General features: G+C 44.6%; 1 protein-coding gene across 1 annotated transcript; it reads right to left on the reverse strand.

Moving 5' to 3' along the window:
• Positions 1-8,460: 8,460 nt before the first annotated feature.
• Positions 8,461-18,273, reverse strand: LOC146173739 (uncharacterized). Its single transcript, XM_084583298.1, has 2 exons — positions 17,864-18,273; positions 8,461-10,347 (listed from the first exon to the last, which is right to left on the reverse strand). Exons 1-2 carry the CDS (start codon positions 18,149-18,151, stop codon positions 9,106-9,108), a joined length of 1,530 nt encoding a protein of 509 aa, XP_084439424.1. The 5' UTR covers positions 18,152-18,273; the 3' UTR covers positions 8,461-9,105.
• Positions 18,274-26,469: the final 8,196 nt, after the last annotated feature.

Genomic DNA, 26,469 nt, shown 5'->3' on the forward strand with positions numbered 1-26,469 from the left:
AGACTTTTGGCAACGCCGGCCCATTCGACGGCCTTGAACTGAATGCCAGGGTCATCGCTGGACCTTAGCTTGTCCCAAGCTTCTTTAGAGGGATAAGGCAAGAGTTCTGAGGGAGGCTTATGGGCTTCGCACGCCCAGATCATATGCTCGAAGTTGTCCTTCTCCCCGCAGAACCGGCAGAAGGGATTCATGTCCTTATTTATGAATTTTGATATGTAGTTTGGATTCGGGAGGGTCCCCGTCTGTAGCTGTCTCCATATTACTTGTTGTCTGGTCAGTGTTTTATGGGGTGGTGGGAGTGTTCTTCTCATTGCTTTGTAATGTGCAATGAGTTCGTGGTATGATACGGCTGGCTTACCGAAGGGTTCTGGTTCCTGATTTTGCGCCACCGCTCGACCGGCTAATTCTCGAGCGTATTAGTGGGCAGCCTCATTTCCCGGATTCCCCGCATGAGCTGGGGTCCATATTAATTCGATATATCTCTCGAGAGAGGAGATTCTCTCATTTCACTGAGTATTTGTGAGGCGTGTTTGGAGACTACCTCTAGCAAAGTTACTGATTGCCAGTTTGGAGTCGCTTACTATGGTTGTTGCATTAGTAAAAGCGATGGCCGCCGTTTTGCCTGCAGGTCGCTTGCAACCGGTCCCCATACCGACTGACCCGTTTTCTGATGTTGGCCTTGACCTTCTTGAGTCCTTACAAGTCTCCGCCTCGGGCAACAAATAGATCGTCGTCGCCACCGATTACACTATGCTGTACGCTATTACCCGCGCAATTCCGATCAGTTGCGTCGCTGACTTCCGTGGCCGCTGCTTCCTCTCAAGAGGAGGTCCCGATACAGCCTTAAGCTCTGGGACCTCCTTCTGTATTATTTATGTAATACCTGTTTTCATGAATAAACAACCTTTCTTCTTAAAAAAAAAGAGTGGTTAACGAAATTCTTCGTTCGTGCTCTGTCCGCTAGAAATTCACCACCGCCTATCACCCCAGACCAACGGCCTCACGGAGCGTTTAAACTATACGCTCACATACATGCTGTCCATGCATGTCTGACGACCACCGCGATTGGGACGTTCATTTACCCTTTGTGACATTCGCATACAACTCGTCTCGCCATTCTACCACTGGATACTCTCCATTTTATTTGTTATTTGGCCGACACTGGTTACTTCCCTTCGACACCTCACTGCTAGTGGCTGATGCCATCAGTAATTACGCCAGTGACGCCGTCGCCCGCGCTCACAATGCCTATCGGATTGCTCTTGTCAGGCTGTCCCCAGTAAAAAAAAGATCAATGGGTCCAATTGGGAATACCAATCAGATTGAATTGGTTCTGCCAATCCCAAATGGTTTGTCCAATAGGTACTGTCCAACCCAACTGGTTTCTTCACTCCCAATTAGGAAGCCCAGTTGGTTTCCTCACTCCCAAATGGGACGCCCAGTTGGTTTCGTGACTCCCAATTGGGAATGAAGAAACCATTTGGGCGTCCCAATTGGGACTGAAGAAACCAATGGGGCATCCCAATTGGGATTGAATAAGCCCATTGGGCTAATGGGAAGCCCAGTGGGTTAATTCAATCCCAATTAGGATTTCTTCGCTCCCAATTGGGATGCTCATTTGAAACGAATTGGGCTTCCAACTGGGCTTCCCATTGGTCCTAAGCAAACATTCCCAATTGGTAAAGTCGTCAGTGATATCCTTGACTGAGATGTCCACAGATATACATACCTCTATAAAGAAAGAGTGAAAAATTTAAATTCTTATAAAAAGTATATGCCGCCTAATCTTATTAATTGATTATATCGTATTCACTGTAAGTGCATGCATAATTAAATAAGTTAACTCTGAATAACAAAGATGTGTCACTGGTCCCAGCAGCACTGTTCAAAGAATGGAGTATATAAGTCTGCAACCTGTGGATATATACATTGAATCTGTGTTAGTTCCGCTCTGTGTAATGCTTGCTTGTCTCTCATATATGATTTCTGTAAAAAATTGTAATTTCATTCCGCTTGTATAAAAGTCGGCTGCCCTGTAACTTCTGGACACAAGACATTGAAATTGCATCTCCATTCTTTTTTTTTTCGGCTATGTGAGTTCAAATCCTTTGGACTCAATGGGTATACCATTTAAGTTCAATTGGTGAACCATTTGGTCTTCATGTGTGACCAGTTATTTCCAATTGGGAGCACCAATTCATATCAAATGGTCAGGCCCAATGGGTGGCGAAAGCATAATTGGTTTTGACCAATTTATTTCAATTGGGAAATTTCCAATTGGGACCCATTGAATTGTTTTGACTGGATCTGCATCTCAAGAGTCCCAAAATGCCAGAACAACAGTCGCCATCGTAATGTGCGCTGCGCTGCTGGATCTCTTGTCTCGGTATGGCTCCTGTATTGTCGAGTGGGGTTGTGCGAAAACTTTCGCCCAGTACACATGTCCTTAGGCATGTCCTAGAGGGCATGAAATGGGATGTCATAGGGCTTAGTGAGGTTAGGAGGCCGAATTAGGCATATACTGTACCGAAGGATGGGCATGTACTGTGTTATCGAGGTTTACCAGAAAGGCGACAACTAGGAGTAGGTTTCCTTGTCAATAAGTATATAGCGGGTAATATAGATGAATTCTATAGTATTAATGAGAGGGTTGCAGGCATCGTAATTAGGCTTAATAAGCGGTATAAACTGAAGGTTGTACAGGCCTATGCACCCACATGTAGTTATGATGACCAGGCAGTTGAAAGCTTCTATGAAGATGTAGAATCGGCAATGCGAAAAGTAAAGACGCAGTATACTGTACTTATGGGCGACTTCAATGCCAAGGTAGGAAAAAAACAGGCAGGAGACAAGGCAGTAGGTGACTATGGCATAGGTTCTAGGAATAGCAGGGGGGAGTTACTAGTTGAGTTTGCAGAGCGCAATAACTTACGAATCCTGAATACCTTCTTCAGCAAACGGAAGAACCGGAAATGGACATGGAAAAGTCCTAACGGAGAGACTAAAAATGAAATCGACTTCATAATTTGTTCAACCCCCGCCATTGTGCAGGATGTAGAGGTAATCGGGAAAGTGCGATGCAGTGACCACAGGATGGTGAGGTCCCGAATTAACCTAAATCTGAAGAAAGAACGCAAGAGATTAGTAAGAAAGAAACCCATCAACGAATTAGCGGTGAGGGGGAGGGCAGAAGAGTTCAGGATCTCGCTACAGAATAGGTATTCAGCTCTAATTGAGGATGGCGACATTACCCTAGAGGCAAGGAACAATAATTTCAGAAACATCATTACTGAGTGCGCGGTAGAAGTAGGCGGTAGGATAGTTAGAGAGGATACCGGTAAGCTGTCTAAGGAGACGAAAGATTTGATTAAGAAACGCCAGAGTATGAAAGCTTCCAATCCAAGAGACCAGATCGAATTGGCCAAGATATCAAAGCTAATCAATAAGAGCAAGGTGGCCGATATAAGGAAGTATAACATGGAGAAAATTGAGCATGCTGTAAAGAACGGGGGAAGCCTTCATGCGGTAAAGAAGAAATTGGGCATAGGCAAAAACCAGATGTATGCGATAAGGGACAAGACGGGCAACGTCATCACTAATATGGACAAGATAGTCAAAGTAGCCGAGGAGTTCTATACAGATCTCTACAGTAGCCAAAGTAGTCAGGACCGTAATGAGATTGGCGGTAGGGAAAAACAGTCAGACGTTCCACCAGTGACGAAGGACGAGGTCAAGAAAGCACTAGAAACTATGAAAAGGGGGAAATCAGCTGGAGAGGATCAGATAACTACAGATTTGCTGAAGGACGGGGATGATATCGTGCTAGAAAAACTGGCCACCCTGTATACGCAGTGCCTGGTGTCATCGACGGTACCGGAACCATGGAAGAATGCAAACATTATCCTCATTCACAAGAAAGGGGATTCTAAGGACCTTAGAAATTACAGACCAATCAGCTTACTGTCTGTTACGTATAAGGTATTTACTAAGGTAATCGCTAATAGAATCGGGACAACCTTAGACTGCAATCAAGCAAAGGATCAAGCAGGGTTTCGGAAACGGTACTCTACTATCGATCATATCCATGCCATCAATCAGGTGATAGAAAAATGCTCGGAATATAACTAGCCCTTATACATAGCATTCATTGATTACGAAAAAGCATTTGACTCAATTGAAACCTCGGCGGTGATGCAGGCATTGCGATATCAGGGGGTAGACGAGCCGTACGTGAAAGTGCTGGAAGATATATATAGTGGCTGCACAGCAACCATAGTTCTGCATAAAGAAAGTAACAAAATTCCCATAAAGAAAGGTGTTAGGCAAGGAGACACAATCTCCCCAGTACTATTCACAGCTTGTTTAGAGGAAGTATTCAGAGACTTCGAATGGGAGCAGTTAGGAATAAGGGTAGATGGAGAATACCTCAGTAATCTGCGATTTGCTGATGACATTGCCTTGCTAAGCAACTCGGGGAATGAACTGCAAATAATGATTGATGACCTAGACAGAAAAAGTAGAAAGGTAGGCTTGAAAATCAATATGCAGAAGGCTAAGGTAATGTTCAACAGCCTCGGGAAGGAACAGCAGTTTTTCATTAGGTAGCGAAATACTGGAAGTAGTAGGCGAATATGTCTACTTAGGACAGGTAGTAACCGCAGATCCGGACCATGAAAAGGAAATAAGAAGAATAAGATTGGGATGGAGCGCATTTGGCAAGCACTCGCAGATTATGACTAGCAGCTTACCGGTATCGCTCAAGAGGAAAGTATACAACAGTTGCATCTTGCCTGCACTCACCTATGGGGCTGAAACGTGGAGGCTAACCAAGAAAGTTCTACTTAAGTTGAGGACAACCCAGAGGGCTATGGAACGAAAAAGGGTAGGGGTAACATTAAGAGATAGAAAGCGTGCAGAGTCAGAGAAATAACTCAAGTTAGCGACATTCTAGTGGAAATTAAGAAGAAGAAATGGACATGGGCAGGACTTGTAGTGCGAAGAGAGGATAACCGATGGGCGCTTAGGGTAACAAACTGGATTCCAAGGGAAGGAAAGCGTAGCAGGGGGCGGCAGAAAGTTAGGTGGGCGGATGAGATTAAGAAGTTCGCAGGTGTCAAGTGGGTGCAGCTAGCACAGAACCGGGTTAAGTAGAGAAATATGGGAGAGGCCTTCGCCCTGCAGTGGGTATAATCAGGCTGCTGATGATGATGATGACATGTTCTTACAGTGTTTTGCGCCCGGTAACCGAAGTCACCTACGAAGTTGAACCTCGCCATAAGAAGCTATTATCCACAGCGCCACCTTCCGAAATGGTTCATGTGTCCCGTCTCAAGCCATACTATTCACCTTCCATTTCACTGACGTTGAACGCACCGGGACTGTGCTTTTCCTAAGGGGGCTACTTAACAGTATTCGCTGGTCGTGCGCCAGAGGACGATGAGGTCGGACAGACTGCCTAAAAACAGCGATGCTGAGGGTGTACAGATCCGAGCTGCTTTTAACCTTAGTTGGGTGTAATACTATCACTTGAGGATTTTCTCCGCAAAAATATGCCGATTTTATTTCATTTTTAATAATGAAGGAAGTTAGAACTTCTAAGATGTGCGTAATGTTTTATCGTTACTTCGGCAACATAGTACATAATGAAAAAAAAAACAGTGCAAACGTAAACACAAGACAGACACCTTCTTTCTCGTTTCTGTCTTGTGTTTAAGTTAGCGCTGCTTTTTCATTATGAACCTTCATCAACGAGCCCAAACTTCTGTTTTGCGACAGCATGGTAACGGTTTAGAACAGAGCTTCTCAGATGGAGGTCTGTGGACATAAAGGAGTCTGCGAAGCGACTTTTGATGTCGAAGGTGTACGCAATGTTTTATCTTTATTTCGAGAACATCGTAATAGCTCAGAACAGTGCTTATCTGATGGGGGCCCGTGAAACCCGGCGAGGCTATGAAGCGACTTTCGGGGTCTGCGAAATTCATGCCCACAACCAAAAAGAAAGGCCTCAGGATAGCTCTATCCTAGCTGGACATAGGCCTTCTATTGTATTTTTTGGCTGGTAAGTTTCAAAGTCGACTTTAGTTTCTCAAACCGACAGAAACGCGAGAGGAGTGCGAAAAGCGCGCGTGAGACAGGGAGATAGAAACAAACAAAGAAAGAAGGATAGATAGAAAGAAAGAAAAATAAAAAAAAGCAAAAAAGAGGAAAAAGATAAAAAAGAAACAAACAATTGAACAGAAAAATGAAACGAAGGAACAGAAAAAAGGGCAAAAAACAAAGAAATAAATAAAGAAACAAAGAAAGGGAGAGAGAGAGAAAGAAAGAAACAAAGAAAGAAAGAAAGAAAGAAAGAAAGAAAGAAAAAGAACGAAAGAAAGAAACAAAGAATGAAAGAAAGAAAGACAGAGGGTGTTAGGGTGTTTGCTGTCACTGACGTCGATGAAACTCTAGCTCTGGCTGCGCAACACGGGATTGTGGTGGCAAGAGCCTCGGAAAAGGAAAGGTTCCACAGCGCTAACAAAGGTGAATTCACAAATAGACACGGACAGGACAAGCGCTGACGCCTGTCCCGGTGCTAGCGCGTCGCCTCTTCTTCGCGTCCTCTGCAGGCCTTGGAGCACCGGCTTATCAAGTGCGCGTGTTTAGCCTTGACGCAATTCCAATTCCGCAATCTGCTTAGGTGGGTTGGGAATATCCTCTTCGTGCAAAAAAGGGGCTTCTGTTATTTATGGCATCAGTTTCTCTATTATCCGAACTCTCCAACTTCTTTCTTCAAAGGATGCATGTAAGTTTTCAAAACCAATTGGCCAGGCTAGTTTAAGCTCGGTTCTCTCATTCCATAGTGACGGGGTTCGCCGAAAGTCTGGTGCACAAATTTAAGGCAAATGCACTGAGCTGGGAAGGCGTTCCTAGAAAAGAGAGGATGAGACATGCGGTTTTTCCTTACGTGCACAGTTGGCCCACATCTTAAAGCAGGTGGCAAGCAGACATTGTGTACCGCATGTCTTCTCAGCACAAAGGAAGCTCGGAAGCTATTTAGTGACGCTGAGAAAAGGAACTAAAAGAGGAATTATATTGTGTCATTAAGCATGGACGACCGTTTATGAACTGCACCGAAGGGGTACTGCACGGAATCCCCCTCGCGTCGGACCGCTCACATGTTGTGCAAACTGGGTGCTGCATTTTAATGAACTAATCAGGGAGTATGAAAGAAACGTGGAAAAAAAATAAGGGCCACACTTACCGAAACATGCGAGGTCCAGCGCGCCAGCCTCTTGCGACCTATGTTCTTCTGGTAGGCAGATTCTCTCAGAATGTAGACGCCAAGGCTGCCGAATCAATTGAGCCATTTCTTTTTATCGCAAAGAAAGCAAGCTTGTGCGTAGTGATACGTCGATAGCTTTATATATGTATGTATAACTTTATTAAGGAGCCGGCAAACGACGGGTTAAAGCGTCTTGACGCTGGCCAAGCGTCGACACGGGGTTATGCCCTACTCTGCACTACCTCATTTGGCCCGTTTGTAGTGGGTTGTGAGGCTTGTGCTTTTCGAGCGCACCCCGGGCCTGCTGGACGGCCCATAGTTGAATGTCCTTGTCTGTATTCTGCACAGCACTTTGAAGTTCCGGCGGGTATGTCCTGGACGCAGCTTCGGTCGGGAACCTGGCACAGTCCCACGTGATGTGCCATTGATCCGCCGGACTCACTTGACATACACTGCACATATCACTCGTGTAGATGTCTGGGTGGAGGACTTGTAGCACTGCCGGGGCTAGGAGTGACCCGGTTTGCATTTGCCTTAGGATGGCCGCCTCCTCCCGACTAAGTGCCGGGTGAGGCGGCGGCATTGTCCGTCGAGTTAGGCGGTAAAATTCTGGTCATTCGGTCTTTTGTTTCGAACCACCACTCGAAACGGCCCCTCTCGGGGGCGCGGAAGGTAAGCGCTCGCGCCACCGAATGGGCCGTGATTCGGTGAGGATGCACAATCTCCCGCGTGCGCCGGGAACCACTTGATGCGGATAGTGTTGCCGCGGTCTTGGAGCTGGAGCTTACTGATGATTGCGGCCGCCGGCGCGCACACTCGCCCCTTGACAAAGTTGCGCACAGCGTTCCTCGAGTCGCTGAGCACGGTGCGACACTCGGCCTCCGAGATCGCCGGTGCGATGGCAACCTCCTCGGCGTCTGTGGCGTCCGTGCACCGCACGCTCGCTGCCGTTGTCTTGATGCCGGTAGCCGCCGCAACGGCCACTGCCACGATTCCCTCTCGCTTGTATTCTGCAGCGTCCACGAACCGCGCGTGCGGGTCCTGGGCGTGTTGCTCGACGAGGACTTTGGCCCGCGCCTGCCGCCGTTCTTGGTTGTACTCGGGGTGCATGTTTTTCGGGATCGGGTCCACGTGGATGTGGGCCCATGCCTTATTGCTGATCTCGCACGATTGCCGACTGGGAGCTCGGGGATTGTAACCCAGGGACGTCAGTATACTGCGGCCTGTTTTGGTCGTAGAGAGGCGCTCCATTTGCCTCGGCTATAGCTTTGTACAAGGCCGGAAAAAATGGTTCCACCTGTGTGTTATCATACGAGCCATGCATCATGATGGTGTTCTTTGCATGAGTGGCGATGACTCCCGTTACCTTTGTTGTGTCCATATGTGCGTTTGCTCATTTAGCCAAACATGAACAGTCACTTTCTGGCCCATCAGCGCGTTGCTTTTAGCTGCATTGTACGTCTACTTCGTCATCTGATAACTACAAGAATCGTTCAAATTTTCGCCTACATCCAATACCAGGTTCGAGGCTGCCAACCACAAAATGGATTCCCCTAAAAAGCATCTGTTTTAGAAGCAGGAGATATTGATTAGGATTTTTCCACTCAATATTTGCACGAGTGGAACTTGAAAGGAAATGAGCTAATGTTATATTTCATTACATAGGCTTTTATTTTTGCTCAGCGTTAAAAGGCAAATGATGTCTGCATGCATGAAGACATTAAAAATATTTACACAAATAAAAAAGCTATACATGATCAAACGCATTACAGAGTAGTTGTCCAGTATCCAAACAGAATGCGTGATAAAGTGCAAAGTTCACTTCTTTGCTAGTAAATATATCAGGGAAACATTTCATACAGTAGGCGGAGTTGGTCACCCGCTGCATATCCGTCGTCTATCAGGTTAGTTAGATTTAATGAAGGCGTGAGGTAGAAGCACGGGTTGTTAGACTGCGAGGGCCTCTGCACAAACATTAAATGGTTGAATTCTCTTACTTCGACTGCCAGTTCATCGCGTCCATTCGGATGTAAGACAGTCATTTTAATCTTCTGCTTGAATGGCCATCGAACAGTGTCGTCAAGGACACCCATATGTAGCTGAATCCCAATATGCAGAGTCAGAATGCCCTTGGTGTGAACGACGCAGATACCCGGTGTGACGCAGTAGCCACTCAGGTACACTCGACGGCTACCATAGCAAGCAAAGTTATCTTCGCGTGCGCTATTATAAAGAGCGTTAACATCTTTCACAAAAAACTCGAAGAAGGACGGAGGCGGTTCAACAACTCTTTCCGGCGGGTTACGTCTTTGGAAGGCATGGGGTATGTTGTTTGCGTCCATGCTGTCTTCTTCAACAGGCAGCGAAACATCTGCCAAAATCTCGTGGCTCTGACCAGAGTTATCTCTACCCCGAGCCATGTTATTTTGGATTAACCCGACTGCTTTACTTGACAGGTCAAGAAACAGATGAAACTTTAAAAGTAGGCTTTCCGCTGCTTCTTCAGCAGTCGCGAATAATTCCCGAGTACCGTTCATCAAGGTATCAAAGCTTAGTGCTATTCCCTCCGACAACTGTTTCTTCAGTTCTTCCAAATCTTCGATCTCCCGAGCTCCTGTTACTGGTCGCCCAGTACCGCTCTCCTGAACATAAGCATGTTCGGGCACTGCTTCAAAATATAATCCTAAAAGGCGCATTCTGTGCCTGATTTGTTCTTTTTCATCGAAGGTACTGATTCGACAGGACAGTCCACTGAGTCTGTCACACAGAACCTTGGTGTCGCTGATTAAACGTCCAAGACATGCCTTCATTTTTCCCACCTCGCTCTGCAACGTCCCTTTGTATGGGGCCAAAATCTGCGTCGCATCCATGAGCTGCGACTGTTCTTCCAGCTGCGAGGCAGAAGGGGCAGCCCTTGTGTCACAGCCTGATCTCAGGTGGGCGCAGATGCTCTTGCATAGTATCGTGTCGGAACAAACCGGGCAACAGGTCGCGTGGTGTTCACATTGATGCTTCAAGTGGGTGCTGATCTCTGCAGCCATCATCACGTGCCCGCAGCCACGTTCTTCGTTCACACATTTGACCTGAAAGAAAATAAGGAAACGATATAAATATATATCGAGTTTATTTGCTTAAAATAGCTAACGACCGCTCACGAAAACGCTGCTCTGATGGCCTCGGCTGCAACGGCAGCTAAAACAGCTGAACAAGCCTATTATACACCGCTGTGTGTTTCCGACAGTGACCTTTCGAGAAAAGTTAAAAAGCAAGGAAACGATGTTCATTACACAGCAAAGAAAGAAACAAAATTAAACTGTAAAGCTACTACTGGAAGCTTCACATTCGTGGGAAAACGCCTTTATGCGCCGCCAATCAAAGCACGCAGATAATCCTTGCAGCAAAGGCTGGAAACATCATTCAGTGTATAGCGCTAGTGCACGCCTCTATATCAGAAAGGGGTTGAAAGCAGCGAGGATGATGTAGCTGCTCAGAATGTACGCATCGTTGAAAAGTGGCTCTATTTTCGATTACTGAACACGGTAATTGTGAATAATTTAGTGCTTGCCAATTATTTTTAACAGTGCGTTAGTGATTGTAGGGTTGCAACGGAAACTCCATCGCGATGTGTTGATGCGAGAAAAGAAGCTATACCGTGCTCCTTAGCACCGATGTTATATGTTCCGATACCACTAAGAAGGGCACTATTAAGGAGTTAAGTCATTCAGACGACAATATATCAAGGAGCAAGGCCGATCTGCAATCCATAAAGCGTGCGAATGCACAACCCACTCGTGACTGGAAACACTGGGCCGGCACAATGAATCAGGTTACAAATTACTTTCCTCCTTTCCAGATTGCATTTTATAATGGATGGATGGGATGGATGGAATATATGAGCGTCCCCTTTGAAACGGGGTGGTAGCAATAGTCTATATGTGGCGCCATCTGCTAGCCAGTGCGTGAAATGGCAGATGTTTATTGTGCCGCCGCGATCAGCTCCGGCGCAGAGGGTTTATTTATGCCCTCAGCCGTCAGCTCTCTACTGCAACGACCCGCTTGACCGTGGAGGACATGGTCGAACCTTATAGCGTTCCTGTTTATGCTCCTGCAAAGAACATAGTTGCACGTCTGTTTTCCTCGCCGCTTTGAGTGCCATTCGCAGAGAGGCGATCACATGACTTGTGACGTAGTGTTTAATTTTTGGTGGGGAAACCAACTTTACAGGCACAGCGCTGAACGAACCCTCGTCAGATGTGAGCACACGCTGTGGGATACGTTTCACACATTTTGCGAGCGCAGCTGTGGCATCAGGTTTGGTATTCTCTAGGCTAGTGGCAGACGCAGTTGTCAACTATGACTGGGTGCAGTGCTCCAAACTGCACCAAGCGCACGGGAAACGGCAAAGCGGCAACCTTTATGTTCATGTTATGTTAAGCAGCTGTCTTGAATCAAATGTCGCGCTGCCCGCGTTGATGTACACAGGTGAGCAGACGCCGGAGAAGTGTGTACAGTTAACGCGAAATCTTTTCGCAGCTACTTTGTTGTCGGCGTTGCGCTTGCGTTTTGATCGTCAATATAGGAATGAAGCAGCGCATGGATTCAAGCACTGCCTTTGAAAACGCCTGCCTGCTTTATATCAGCTTTTGTGCTGTGTAGGCCGTAGCTTGAGTGCTAACTCCTCACCTCTGTATTGATGTCAATTAGGTTGCACTTGTCAACTTCTTCGGAGTTGTTTATCGCATTCTACGGCGGACTTAGGAGTGATTTCTTTCTGACGGGATATGTGTGAAGCAGTAGATTTTAATCGCAGCATAACATGCCAGGAGTTGCAATATTTTTTCCTGCTTTTCTTGCGACTTCTGTGATTTCATTTCATAGCGCACGTTCATTCCCAGTAAACGTATCACTGGTATTTTGTTTTCACATCTCGCAAGTGCCTTACCGCTGATAAACAGCTGTTGTTACTTTCGAAATAACGTGTTAAGAATAATATAAAGCGCTGTTATTAAAACGTAGAGATTCGCATGAAAGATGTGCGCCGAGGCTCATAATTTGTGCAATAATTAACATGTCTGCCATAAAAAGTGTTTCTCGAACCGATCGCGTGGTTAGCAGGCACGAAGCATCCTCAGACCATTTATTTATAGAGTTTGGTTATCCTATATACTTATGCTGCATATTAATTTTATTGCAGTTCTAGGGGGATCCGTTTCCGTATTTCCCGCGCATAACTCGCACAGCAGACATGACGGTGCTTGTGAAAAAATAATTCATTGCAATACTCTTTTTTTTTTCCTTAAAACTCTTAAAGGCAGGAATCCTTGTTCATCTGTAATTACTTGTTTCATAACAAAAAAAACCTCGCAGGTCGATTCCAAGTATTTTTTGTCAGTATGTCTTGACAACGATTTGGCTGTTAACATATGGTGATATTTTTTTTTCATGCTGTATGCACATGCTCGGCAAATCACAGCGTTTTTGGCGTTATGTTTAAAAACTTACCATCAGGTGCAATTTGTACGCAAATAAAAAACAAGCCCAAGCGCTCTGCACAGCGAGCCCATGAACGCAGGCCCTGGACGCACGAGCAGTGGCTTTCCCGCACAGCTTGGAACATGATGGCGGGCGCTCGTGCAACTCTGCTCCCCGCGGGAGCATATACAGAACACTAGTCGAACCTAAAACCTCTTGATACTTTGAAAGTTACGCCAACGATTGAACTTTGCCGCCGCCGCGCTACCTCCTCGCCTCCTCCTCGCCCCTTGCGCGCCCCTTCGCTGAAGGCCGGCTCTCCGTCCGATTTCCTGAGCGACGATTGGTCTCCCTGCCGTTGCCCTTGGAAACCAACGCGCGTCCGGCGTTTTCCTTGTGTTTTCTTTTTCCTTCGCGCCATTTTTCCCCTAGTCTCGGCGAGCGAATATTGCGCGCTGTGCTTTTATTGCAGCGTGCAAGCTCTATGCCGTGCTGTTGCGCGTACAACTGCAGCAAGCGGCCTGAAGATGGTTATGCGGTATTCATGATATCGCAAGGCAAGCGTGACGGCTTGCGCACGAGTCAATTGATTCACAAGATTAGTCGAAAGACGTTTATTCCTAGAAAGAACAGAGTTGTTTGCGACGTCGGGTGACTTTCTCACTCCCCGTAATAACGCGTCACCTGACGCTGCGTTTTTTATTCCTGCTTGCTCCTCAATATTTTTGCGGCGGCAGCATGTTCATTGTATAAAAATAAGGTTGTCCTCTGCAGCATGCTGAATATTCTGCGAGGCTCCAAGGCTCCATCATTTAATACGCTTCGACTTCTGTACAGTCAGAAATAGGGCGCTATAATCTGCTTTTTGCTGTCAGAGATAACTGGAAAATTACAGTCTCTCGATTGCATTTGTCGCGATTATGCTAGGATCCCTGGCCTCCTTCACTAAAAATCAAAATTCGGGCTTGTAGAGGAGCTAGCCTTTCCAGCTTGTACTTGTAGTGTGCGTCGGTTACTCGGGAGCAATGAATGCTGGCCCTGAAAAACTCTTTGGCAAGTAAACCCGAGGTATTGCGGGTAATCTGCACTAGTTATGTCGTACGGAATTTTTTTTTTTCAATTCTTGAATGTGTCTTGCCATGCTTCGACGCACGCGTGGATTAAAAAAAATATGCGTTCGTTTTATCAGGGATACGGCCAATGTGCAGGAGGTGTTCATACGATCACACACGCTTCACTTTGACCATGACTACTGGGCGTTGGCAGTTTACCTTCACTTTGAAAGCTGGAGCTCTAAAACCGCGATTCCGCGTATTCATTTATTGCGAGAAAAGTTATCCCATCGATGTCAAATCAGCCGGAATCATTGCATCAATTTTATGTATTTACGAAACTTAAACAATCAGTAATGATTATAGTTATGATGTAAAAATAGGGGGACATTTTGCGAGCAACTATTCTTAACACTGTAACATATTACTCATTTCAATTGTATGCAAGCAGATTTTATTTTTCACCTAGCCTGAGTGATTAACTCATCGCTCTATGTTCTAGCTACATTTCACTGAAGAGCAGTTTGAGCCGCCAATATTACACGAACTCGAAAAAAAAAAACAGGCCAAACGCAGTTCCATCAATTTTCTCTCACTGACCTGTCCTGAAGTAAAGGAATTCCTCGACAGAGACATGAACCTCGCGCTGATAGTAGTCAGTTATTTCTGTGGCTTGCTCTTTCCCCACCTCCATTTATGAGAAAACAAGAAAGTATCAGAATTAAAGGTCAATGCATAGTTGTCTCGTCAGATATTATGAGATAATAGAGATATGACTGACAACGTAAGTCAATGAAAATTGAAGTATATCAATGGGTCATGGGACGGCATCAGATTAAATAGTGATGGTAATGAATAGTGATAGGTAGTGATGGTGACTGTTACGGATAATAATAGTAAATGATAGTAATAGGTCCGGATAGTGAGGTGATAGTGTTCGTTGCGGATAGTGACAGTTACGATAGGTCTCTGGCATTAGTAGATATAGTGATAGATAGGATAGCGATAGTTAATGAATTGGCGGTTATATGCTGTCTCATTTCCGCACGTTGAAGACCTATGTGCACCTTGTAATTTTTTATTTGATTGTTGCGTTCAATGAAATCAAGCTCTTTTACATAGCGCATGAGACCACAGCATGCTTGCCCCAGAACTTCAGTGTGTCGGCAATAGGGCCCACCACTTCTCCAGTGTACCCTGCTGTCTTTTAACCACACGCGAAGTCAGTGAGGGGCCGCGTACTCATAAAATTATTTAATTCCTCCATCAGCATCATATCAAGACTGCCGTGACAAACCTGTTCCTTGCCTCGAAGCAGCAAGGAACAGCTCAAAATTTCGTTTTATACAAAATTAACTAATTAACGCAGATTATCGCGGATCGCTAACTAGCACAGTGCCATTACACTTGGCCTAAGCTTTCCAACGGTATACGGTTCGATGTTGAGGCTAAAATTTAGATTTTAATTGCAATTTATTAAATATAAATTAATTTGGCCCAGTAATTGATCAAAATACATGTACAATTAACCAATAATCCAATCTCATGGTTGATCACGTGACATATACTATGCTTAGAGAGATAGCTTGACAGTAGCGAAATAGACTAAGTCCTGCTTTGACCTTCTATGATCTTGAAGTTCAAAGCACCAGCCTGGATCGTTTTCCGAAGTTTTGCCATGGTGACAGATTTCACGCTCTAAAAAAAAAAAACACAAAGTCAGAGGCAGTACTAGATTAGGTGCACAAAGTAAAACCTTATCATGGGACTTAAAAAGGGTCTGTAGCACAGAACTCGCCGGAAAGCTTTGTTTATCAGTATTCCCCATTCAAACAGTTCTAAGAAGAAACCAATCAATTCATGAACTTTACTTTCGGCATTCTCAATGCTTTTCTCGCAATTTTTCAAAAATTTTGTGCACTCCTGGAGCGCAGACCTGGCTCAAAAGCTCGCGCTTCACTCACTGCTGCGGCCGGCCGGCGGGCGTCAAGGAGAAAAAGCGTGTCGTGCGCAGCGCTCGCCGCCGCCGCGCGAGGTGAATCGAGGAGGAAAGCGCGGCGCGGAGGAGAGTGTCGCTACTTTCAAATTATCAAGGGATTTTAGTCGAACCCTACTTGTTGCGCCATCTGGGAGTCGCCGCGTCAAATGGCGGGTGTTTAATCCACTTACAGGCTGTTATAACGGGCGAAAGCACTCGCCGCGGTAACTCAGTGACTGAGGCCCTCGGCTACTGAACCTGAGTGCCCTGGTTTGAAACCACCTGCTCCAATCTTTCCCGGGAAGGTTATCGGCTTTATTATTCTCCGTGCTAACTGGCGGAGACCCATCAGGGAGATTCGCGCATTGCAGTCGTTATACCGGGCCGAGATTGAAGGCCACGTGGTTGTGCCCTGACGAAACAGCTTACCAAATCAGAGCGACAGCGCGAACTAGGCCGGACGAGATTCTTAGTCAATAGCGGTGAGAGTGTGAATGCTTACGAGCTGAAAGACGATAACAGGCGAAAACGCAGGTGAGGTCGAGCCAGTTTATGGTAACAGCTTTGCTGTGGAAAACTGCGCCGGACAGTTCATTGCGCGCATGCGCGTATTCTAGCTGATCTCGCCGCTGTGCTTCGTCATAGGCGCTCAATTCGAATCAGTAGTAGACGCTTGCGCGTTCAGGTAAATAATTGGCATTGCACTGGCTATTCATTAGTAGATGGGCGATGTGTTCTGTTGACCTCAGCCTAGAGTGGAGTATGCGCATCGTGTCTAAGGGCCAAAATGCACACGGGCTGTCATGGATGCACAACTATAAAAGCAGGCAGAAAAAAAAAACGAAAGCAGAAACAACGAAACCTGATACGAAATTGAGCTCCCCTCCATGTATTCGCTTCTTCTAGTTGGCCATCTTATGTGACCAACAGAAGCGAGGGCAATGAAGAGTGCAGGGAAAGAAGACATGTTTATTATGAACTGAAGCGCCTACATTCAGGGTTAAAACTTCAGGCATACACTCCGAGCACAGTACATAATAGTGCGCCGAGAAAAGCAACACCGGATTTCTCGTGAAAGCCGAGTGAGCATTGCTCTTTTCAAGCTAAAACGCAACACGCTTTGTGACCGCCTTTTCAAGCAATTACTTTGCCCGGCAACGAGCTGCGACTATGGCTGCTAAAGCAGCGGCCCTAACTGATTGGGCGACTGCTGAATAAACAATGACCTTGAACATTCATAAAGCTCAACAAATGTCGCGCACCTGTGATCACAAGCATTGAACAACGCCTACGACATCGTGCTATGAACGAAAAGGATTCGCTTAGATCTGCCTACCGCTACTGTCGGCAGTATTAAGAAATGATAGGATTCAACGTTAGAATAGGTGCGCTGAAGCTTAACCTTTGTCGCTGATCGTTCGTCGTAGGTTACTTTTGAAGCCACAAATTATAACTGCATCACTGGAGCAGTGTGGTTCGTAATCTGCCTGATATGGTTAGGACTGGGCTGGGCGGGTCTGGGTTTCCCTTCGGTAAGATATCTTATTACCCTCCTTTCCAGATTTACAAGTATGCGCCAAGAAGCCTAGCCCGCCAGGCGGAAATACTACACGACCTGAAACCCGCAGGATCAATGCACAACTAGACGCAATACGTGTGGTTTGAACTGATCGGCTAGGAAAAGAAATGAACCCACCACTTTATTTATTATAAATTGTTGACAAGTTTCGAATATAATCCACAATACATGCCTCAGCTACCATGCTACATATGCTCAGCGTGTGACCCAATATATGCTGAAGAAATTGTGCTCTTGCCACAGTAAAAAGGGATTAGACCCATTCAAGACAATTGCGATAAGGTACGTTCTTGATATTTGAATAAAGTTATGCAGGTTTATACACTCGCACGTTTTGGTGAAGTAATTGTGATACACATTGGCTTGGCTGTATATGTGGCGAGGGGTGAACAAACTTAAAAAAAAGTGGTAATAGACTATCACGAGCAGTTTTTGTAATTTTCTGCTAAAAAAAAAAGGAACAACAGAGTACAGCTAATGCATTAGCTACTTTCTTCTTCTGTTCATGCATTTCTCACCTGCAATTCCAGCAGTTGATGGGGATGGAACTCCTCCCAAGCAACGTCTGCAGGTAGCTCATAGCGGCATCCGTCACGGGGACAGGTGAGTGCTCCGTCCGAAACACTCTGCTCGTAGCAATCTTTGCACAGCGTGTGGGGACAGGGCATCAATGCCATCCTTCTGCGCACCAGTCCGCAGGCGCTGCATACCCTGAACGGCGGAAGAGGCTTGATGAAGACCAGGGGCTTCCAGTCGAGCTCATCCGTGATTCCTACCAGCGTGTAACGCCAAGCTCCCGGAGGCATCGTTGAGCGTATTGTATTGCCTCACTGACGACTGCTCCAACAGCCGTGTAGCAGCAGCAGAGTGCACTGTTTGTGCATCTTGAATCTTACCGTTATCAAGCTCAAATCACAGTAGTCCCACATGTGCTTCCTTGCCTGACCGAATCGGCATATCATGGGAAGCGAAGAGACAGTGCGTTATAGTGCTATATTCGTGTATCTTGCAATGCTCATTTATCAGTCTTACGGAAAGTGGCGCAGTTTGTAGGACACAAAAAAAAAACAAAAAAAACAGCGAAATAATGCAGCCCGACTTCACTCTTATGCGCAGTTGCGGGAATGTCTTATTGCAGTCTGTTCATCATGAATGCTAATCAGTGTACAACGTTTTAGATGCAGGTATACTTTATGTTTTCTATACAGTGATGCTGTCACTTTTAGTATAAAAAAAAAAAAGAAAGGCACTTGTGAACTTGTGAGGTAGGTGTGAGTGGGGTGGACGCTTTTAGTGTATGCCACGAGAGCAGTCTGTAGTCCTCTGGAATGCGTCAGAAAAAACTAAGACGCGCACTTTGTACTGCGAAGGCAAATAACGGCACAAAAGATGATTTTGTTAAGACTCAAGTCCTGCAGAAAAAATTGCGAAAGAGCACTGTGGAATCTACGGTGCAGAAATACGAAAGCCTGAACGTTGCTGGTGCACAAGGTGCATCATGTTCGCTCTCGTTATCATTATCAACTAAACAAACTGTCATCATCATTGCTAATGCCATCATTGTCATTATCACTAATTGCAGCGTCATTGTCATCGCTACTACCATCCTTCCTGTTGACAAGGGGAATTATGATGCGCATTTCACGATTGCGGGAATTGCCTCCCCTCCATGTTCATCAGCTTCAAGTTTTTTCATGAACCTCTTTCAAGGCTTTTCCTCTTTTAAAACAGCAAGACATACCTTCCTTCTAACTGTGTTTGTCTGATTTGTTTGTGCCTACTGGTCATAGAAGTGAGAGGCTTTGTGGGGTTTTATTAAGAAGATGCCGACATCTTCCATTTCCTCACGGTACGGTTTTATTTAGAATAACTACACTGTCTATCCAGAAGACAGATGACAAAAGATCTGATTGACACGTTCTTTCCTGTGCAGATTTGTAATTAGCAGCCGTACCTCCCTCTTCTAGACAATAGCGCATTAAAGCGAGTGCGACGGATGTGTATACAATAGCACGTTTTTGTTGCCGGGAAATGTGAAATCAGTTCTTGACTAAGGCGGCTAAGACACGTCTGATAACAAAAAAACCTTGGCTTCTCTGTGCTTCCTGAAAACGCTGTGTTCGTAAATGAACACCTCACGTCATCTAACAAAAGGCTGTTTGGTGTGGCGTTGAAACTGAAGAAAGAACGGAAATGGAAGTTCCTTTGAACAAACAACTGTGTCGTCAGAGCACGCGAGACAGAAGACAGCACTGTGTTCAAAATAACATCTGAAAAGGATTTACTGGTTTTTACTTCAGGTTTAACAGGGCCGTCAAGTGAATGAATTATTTTTCAATTTCGGATCTAGCAAACAGGTTAGGTGGGCACAGTCTTACGCCTGCTGTGCATTTGAATGTTCGAAGCTTGAGGAAACATTTCGATGATGTTAATACATTCCTACATTTCACTCGTCTGTATTTCGCAGACTTGGTTTCACCCAGTAGATAAATTTTTTTTTTTTATGACTACAAAGCTGATTTTGTTGCAATGTTCGTTTCATCTTCCCTCTCATATAACAGGCGAGATGATGTAGTCACTAACGTTAATAAGGTCCAGTCATGGCTACAGACTGAAAAAAATCTTACCTCAATACAATAAAAAGAAAACAACCATAGGCACTGTTTATCGGTCCCCTTCATGCTCAGCTGTTGATTTCTGCAGCTCTCCACTACGATCGAAAAAATTGTCCAGGGAAAACAAAAACGCCCTAATATTAGGCGACTTCAATATCAATTTACTTGATGACACCTGTCCAGGCAGTGAATTGTTTATCAATTGTTTTACTGGCTTTGGCTGCGAGAATCTTGTTAGCAAACTGACTCGCTGCTTGACGCACAATACATATTCCTTGCTGGACACTATTCTATCCAATGTTGACTTTTCACCAATTGCTGGATCTACAGAGGTCAACATTACTGACCGCAGTTTATTTTTCTTTTGGCCTGCATCGTGACTACAACAAACTCAATTATGTTAAAACGAAACTTGACATCGAAAGCTTACATAGCTGAAATAGCGTTGACAAATTTTTCAGCACTTCTTTCGATTTCAGATGCTGAACTGGCGTTCGATAGGTTTTTATATATAATAGCAAGTGCAATTACACGCTGTACAAAACATAAGAACCGAAAGGTATCAGAAGCTTCGATACCCTTGTGTCTTTCCAGGTCTACTAGCATCATTGAGGAAAAAAAGACAATTTGTATAAAAAAACAACGACAACCATTTATTACTCGTCTTTTGCATCGTTACAAGCTTTTATTTGAACAATTAAACCAAGCTCTTAAAATTCTAAAAAATGTTTTTGAAAGCAAGCTTATCGAATGCAGCAATGGTAAAAATAGAAAATGGAAATTGATTATTCGATTCTTAAACATAGAACCTAGTCACCAATTTATTAAGTCTATCTTAAAAGATCACACAGCCATTCAAGACCCTTTACCGATATCCAATGCATTTTGGGAATTATATTCTTCCTAAGGGGGGGGGGGGGGGCATTTGAAACTGTTGAAGCCCCTGTTCTGCTCCGTCAGCCACAGTAATTCTTTCTGAGAGCATGCACGCCCAAGGAAGGCTTTGATGTAATATGCGATCTAAATAGTACAGTGGTTGGATTGGATAACATGCATTCATTCCACATCAAATTCATCAAACACGTTATTTCAAAACCTCTCTGTCACGTTATTAACCTAACTTTTGAGAGAGGAATTTTTCCCGGTCAATTAAAGTGAGCTACGATAGTTCTAATATTTAAGAAAGGACATAAATACCAAATTCATAATTACCGCCCTAATTCTACTCTGGCCTTCTCAAGCAAAGTTATAAAAAAATCGCTCGAAATTCAAATCCAGGCCTATTACGCAATATCTTATCACTTTATCAATTTGGTTTTCAGCATGGGCATTCAATAAAAATTGCCCTCTCATAATTTTGTGACTGGATTAGAGCAGAACTTGATAGCGGCTTGATAGCCGAAGCTGTTTTTATGGGCTACGAAAAAGCATTAGATAACATTAATCATTGCATTCTTTTTTTCTAAACTGAATAGGTATGGAATTGCAGGTCCGGCATTAACTCTGATCAAAACCTACTTATCTGATAGGTATCAGACCAGATTGTCTGTATCTAAGGTATAATTTTTACTCATAGACAAAAAATAAAGGGACTCTTCAAGGTTCAGTCTAAGGGCACCTCGTTTTTAACATATATAATGACCTTCCCCATTAGCTATTGTATGCTGACGACACAACCATCATGGCGTCTGGTGATTCGTCTTCAGAATTATTTGAAAAACTTGATTTAACGCAACGATCTTTAAAGAACTGTAGCCACATTACCTGCATTAATATTAATCCATCCAAAACCAAATTCGTGGTCTTCCCCGCCCGTCAGAGAAAAATTACTTCAGACATATCAGTACATATCAGTAATGTTGCCGTACCGCAGATGCATTGTGCTACTTTCTTAGGGGTGATTGCTGCCTCGAATTTTAGGTTTAATCATCATGTTGCTAGTGTTGTTTACAAAATTCGATTTAGAATTAAAAGCGTTAAGCAGAAAACGAACAGTTTTCAATTTAGATACGCTGCGTTCGATTCATTACGCATTCATACACGACCACATTAGTTATTGTATCACTTCATGGGGCAGCACGTACAGATAGCACCTTTCAAAGCTCAATTCTATGCAAAAAACAAGCGCTCAGAATTATCACTTTTTATTCTTTTACCCAACCATCTGTGCCTTTGTTCTAATCACTGCATATCCTCTCGGTTGAAAAACTTCACACATTTCAAGTTACGAGTTTTCTTTTCAAAGTCACCAATATTTATATCTGCGTTAATGTTTAACAATAATATGAGATGTTTTGATTTGTGCAACAATTTCTTGTTACCTAAAGCACGGACTAATTATGGCAAACAAACGACTGCCTTCAATGCCATTTCGACGTGTAATAAGTGGGATTCTTTACTTAAGTTACCAATGCCATTATATAACTAAAGAAAAGTGACAGAACATCAAATGTTTGAATCTTTAAATATTCAACACAGTTTTATCGGTAGACGTTTTTTTTAAACATTACTTCCGTTATCTTTCCTTGCATTTTGTTGATGTTTTTTTCCCTCCTTCGCAGCATTAATTACTGGTTTGGTTTGGTTTGTGTGGTTTAACGTCCCAAAGCGACTCAGGCTATGAGAGACGCCGTAGTGGAGGACTCCGGAATTTTCGACCACCTGGGGTTCTTTAACGTGCACTGACATCGCACAGCACACGGGCGCCTTGCTTTTCGCCTCCGTCGAAAAGCGGCCGCCGAGGCCGGGATTCGATCCCGCGTCCTTGGGAACAGTAGTCGAGCGCCGTAACCACTGCGCCACCCCGGCGGGGCGCATGAATTACTGTGTATGTATGCGCTTGTATATATTACTATGTTCATGTACTAGACGAGACCCTACTTACAGTTTTCTACTTTTGGGTCTCCTGCTGTAAATATACATTGTAATCAATTTTATTCACTGTCACAGTGAACAAGCTGTTCTTCTTGTGAAGATAACTGTCCAGAGAGGGAAAACTGAAAAAGAAGCGGGACACCGGTGCACAATGCAATGTACTTCCACTCGATTACGCAGGCAACCTTGGCCTTATCGTGCAGCAGTCATCAGTTAAACGCATAGTTTCCTACACGCAGTACAAACTTAATGTGACAGGCGAGTGCATCGCATCGCGCAATGTACGTGACAAGCTAGTCAAAATAAAGTTCATTGTGGTGGACTTGTCTGTTCCCCTGTGCTTGGCAGAAACGGATGTGCACTGTTAAATCTCGTGAGATGTGTGCACGTTCTAGAACAGCACGAGGATGATAAGTGACCTGTACAATAGCCTAGTACACATCAAGGGCTTCACCCATGAGGCTGATTTCAAACATGACATCTGCAAAAGTGAAAGCAGACCGGCAGGGAAGGTACCATTTGCAATCAGGGAGTATGTCAAGAAAGAACTTGTCAATATGAGAGAAATGGAGTCATCAAGAAAATTAACGAGTCAAACCCATTTCAAAGCCAGATGGTCCTTGTCAAGTAAAACGGGAAGCTCAGAATCTGCCTGGACCCTACAGACTTGAACAACATTCCTCCCAGAAGAGTTTCCACTCAAAACACTAGGAGAAATTGCAGCTCAGGTGAGTACACCTAAATATTTTACACCTGTTGGACTGAAGAAGGGCTTTTGGGAACTAGCAGTGTCCGAGAAGGCTCAGACGCACCTTGCACTTAGCAAGCCATAGGGCAGGTACAGATTCCTGCCTCTTCCGTTGTGCATAGCAACAGCCCCAGTGGTCCTCCAAAAAGTCATCACCGAGGTTCTAAAAGACCACCCTATGGATGACATTCTTATCTACGCCAAGACGCCGGATAAGCTCAAGAAACACACAGAAGTAATCCAAAAAGACTAAGAGAGGATGATGCCAAGCTCAAGCAGCAGAAGTGTATTTACAGAAGCACGAGGGTGAAGTTACTTGGACACATGGTGACAAACGCCTAGAAGTAGACGAGGACAAGATCCAAGCAATCGAGAAAATCAAAGAAACAAATACCAGAGTTGAACTTTAAAAGTCTCTTAGGTATGACCCTACAGTATTTGCACAAGTTCACCCCCAACCTTTCACAGAAAGCAATTTCTCTGCGCAATGTACTCAAGAAAGGCGTATAATGGCTAGGGACTGAAGAGCAGAGTGATGCCCTACAGGCAATCAGGACAGACCTAAAGAAAGTACCACAGTAAAGTACTATGACGTCAATGGTGAACTGACTGCGTCAGTTGATGCAAGTCCAAGAGCAACGGGAACGGTGTTTATGCAAGACGGAAAGCCATATGCTTCAGCCACGCAAACGTATTCACCGGTGAACGTCTCACAAACCAAAAAGGAGGCCCTTGCGATAAAGCATGGCTGCAATAGATTTACGCCTACACTTATAGGCGTCCACAGGAATAAAGACAGATTATCGCTCCATAGAAACCATTAGCAAGAAGCCTTCAGGAAAAGCACTATCAAGGCTTGAAAGGTTCTTCGTTGATATACAACACCATAGTCCCACTATTGTATATAACAAGAGGAAAGACCTGCACATAGCTGACCTACTAAGCTTGGAGTATGCACCAATTGACAGTGCAGAAGGCACAATCACCGAGGAGATGGAAATTTTTGCAATACTACCAATGGGTGAAGATTTGTTCAAATAACTGGTCAGAGAAATGAAACAAGAAAAGCCATTGCCTTGAGTAGTACGAGCAGTACAGGATGGCTGGCCAAAATCAGCAAGAATGATGGAAGGACAAAAAATGTTCACCATACGTCACGAACTGTGAACGTATGAAGGCCTGTTATTTTGAGCTGACCGCGCAGTCATACCCGAGACCTGGAAAGACAGAGTGCAAAAGTCCATACACAGTAATCCTCTAGGCATCAACAGAAGGCGATGCAAGGTATGTGAAGCATCACAAAGAAGGCCGCCCAAATAACTGCTCATGCCAAACGTGGTCCCAAACTGGCCTTGGGAAAGAGTGGCCCTGGACCTTTTTTTATTAAATTTTGTCTTCAAATGTGTCCTTGCAAAAAGAAAACAAAACCAGCACTGAAACAACAGTAACAGTAACAGTAACAAGGGTAGTGAGGTTAGTCTTTTGGGAACCAACTGGTTTGCCATAACCATTAATCCTTTTGGGGACCAGCTGCAGCGGGATAAACATTGTCTCCAAATGAAAAACTGTAGGAGCAGGAGTGGTTGCTCCTGACAGATGCTCCCCAACAGACTAACAGTGTGTCCGACACACATTGTATTCGTGGATAGCTACTGGGGATACATAGGCTTCAACGAACTCAAGAATGCACCCGGAGCGCAAGTGATTGTAGCAATGAAGTGTTTGGTTGCTATTCACTACATACCAAGACTTATGGACTCCGATAACGGAACCTGCTTCGCACACGTGAATTTTGCAATTTCCCGGAAGACTGGCGGTTCAAGCACTAGACATCAAGACACCCTAGATCTAATGGCGTCGCGGTACTATCCGTGAATTCGGTGAAGAACATACTCAAGCGCTGTGCACCACACAACAGGGACGTGCAATATGCAGGGCTGAACCTCAAGAATTTTCCTCGTGGAAACGACCTTGGCTCACCTGCTCAACGCCTGTACGATAGAAGAAAGAGAACGATGATTCTGTACGTTCTGGACGTGCGTTGTGCAGTTCTGGTCGCATGTGATCAGGATGCCCAGGTATTGCTATTCCGTGAGAGCCAGTAGCGCACTGTTACAAAAGCCTTAAGTGTACTTAAGTGGATTTTTTGTGTGACGGACATAGAAACACTCTTTCCTTTATTAATGACCATGTCCCAATCGTGGCACCACTGAAATACTTTTTGTAAGGGTCTGATTAGGTTAATCTGATCAGACTGATTTTTCACTTCATGGGAGAGAACGCAGTCATCTGCGAAGAGTGTTAGTTGTACATCCATTTGGTTAGTTATGCCTTTAATATATAGCAAAAATAAAAGCGGCGTCAATACAGACCCTTGAGGGACACCCCATAGGGCAGGAAGAATGTCGGATTTATCCGCCAATTGATTAAATTGGTGATGGTCTTTTAAATAATTTTTGATCTATTAGGTAACGGGACCAATTGCGCGTGTTAGGCCTTGACGTTATTCCAAATCCGCCACGTGCTCCCGAAACTGTGGCAGCATTCCGCGCAAGTTTGCACCCATCTTATCTTTCCGGGTAACAAGGCACTTCAAAGGGTCCACAAGATGTCCCCGACACATCAGTTGCCGAGAACCACCTACTTAGAATTTACATCTGTGGTGCCGGAATGTATTACATTAAAGTTTTGAGATCTTAGTATTGACGTTTGTTAGGATTAGCCGCGTTAAGAATATCCTCCTCGTGCAAAAAAGGGTGCTTTTGGCATTTATAGAATCTTTTTCACTAGAATCCGCGCTTGCCAAATCATTCCCTCAAAGTATTCAGGTAAGATTTCAAAACCAATTGGCCAGGCTAGTTTCAGCTGGGTTCTCCGATTTTTTATT

This window comes from Amblyomma maculatum, chromosome 11 (assembly GCF_055883805.1).
Source record: "Amblyomma maculatum isolate TAMU_Amacu chromosome 11, ASM5588380v1, whole genome shotgun sequence".
NCBI classification, from domain to species: Eukaryota; Metazoa; Arthropoda; class Arachnida; order Ixodida; family Ixodidae; genus Amblyomma; species Amblyomma maculatum.

Excerpts from the sequence above, each read along its gene's own strand:
- LOC146173739 (XM_084583298.1), bottom strand. The coding sequence starts at position 18,151 with ATGCCTCCGGGAGCTTGGCGTTACACGCTGGTAGGAATCACGGATGAG. Across the intron at positions 10,348-17,863 it reads ATCAACTGCTGGAATTGCAG|GTCAAATGTGTGAACGAAGA; the intron begins GTGAGAAATGCA and ends ATTTTCTTTCAG.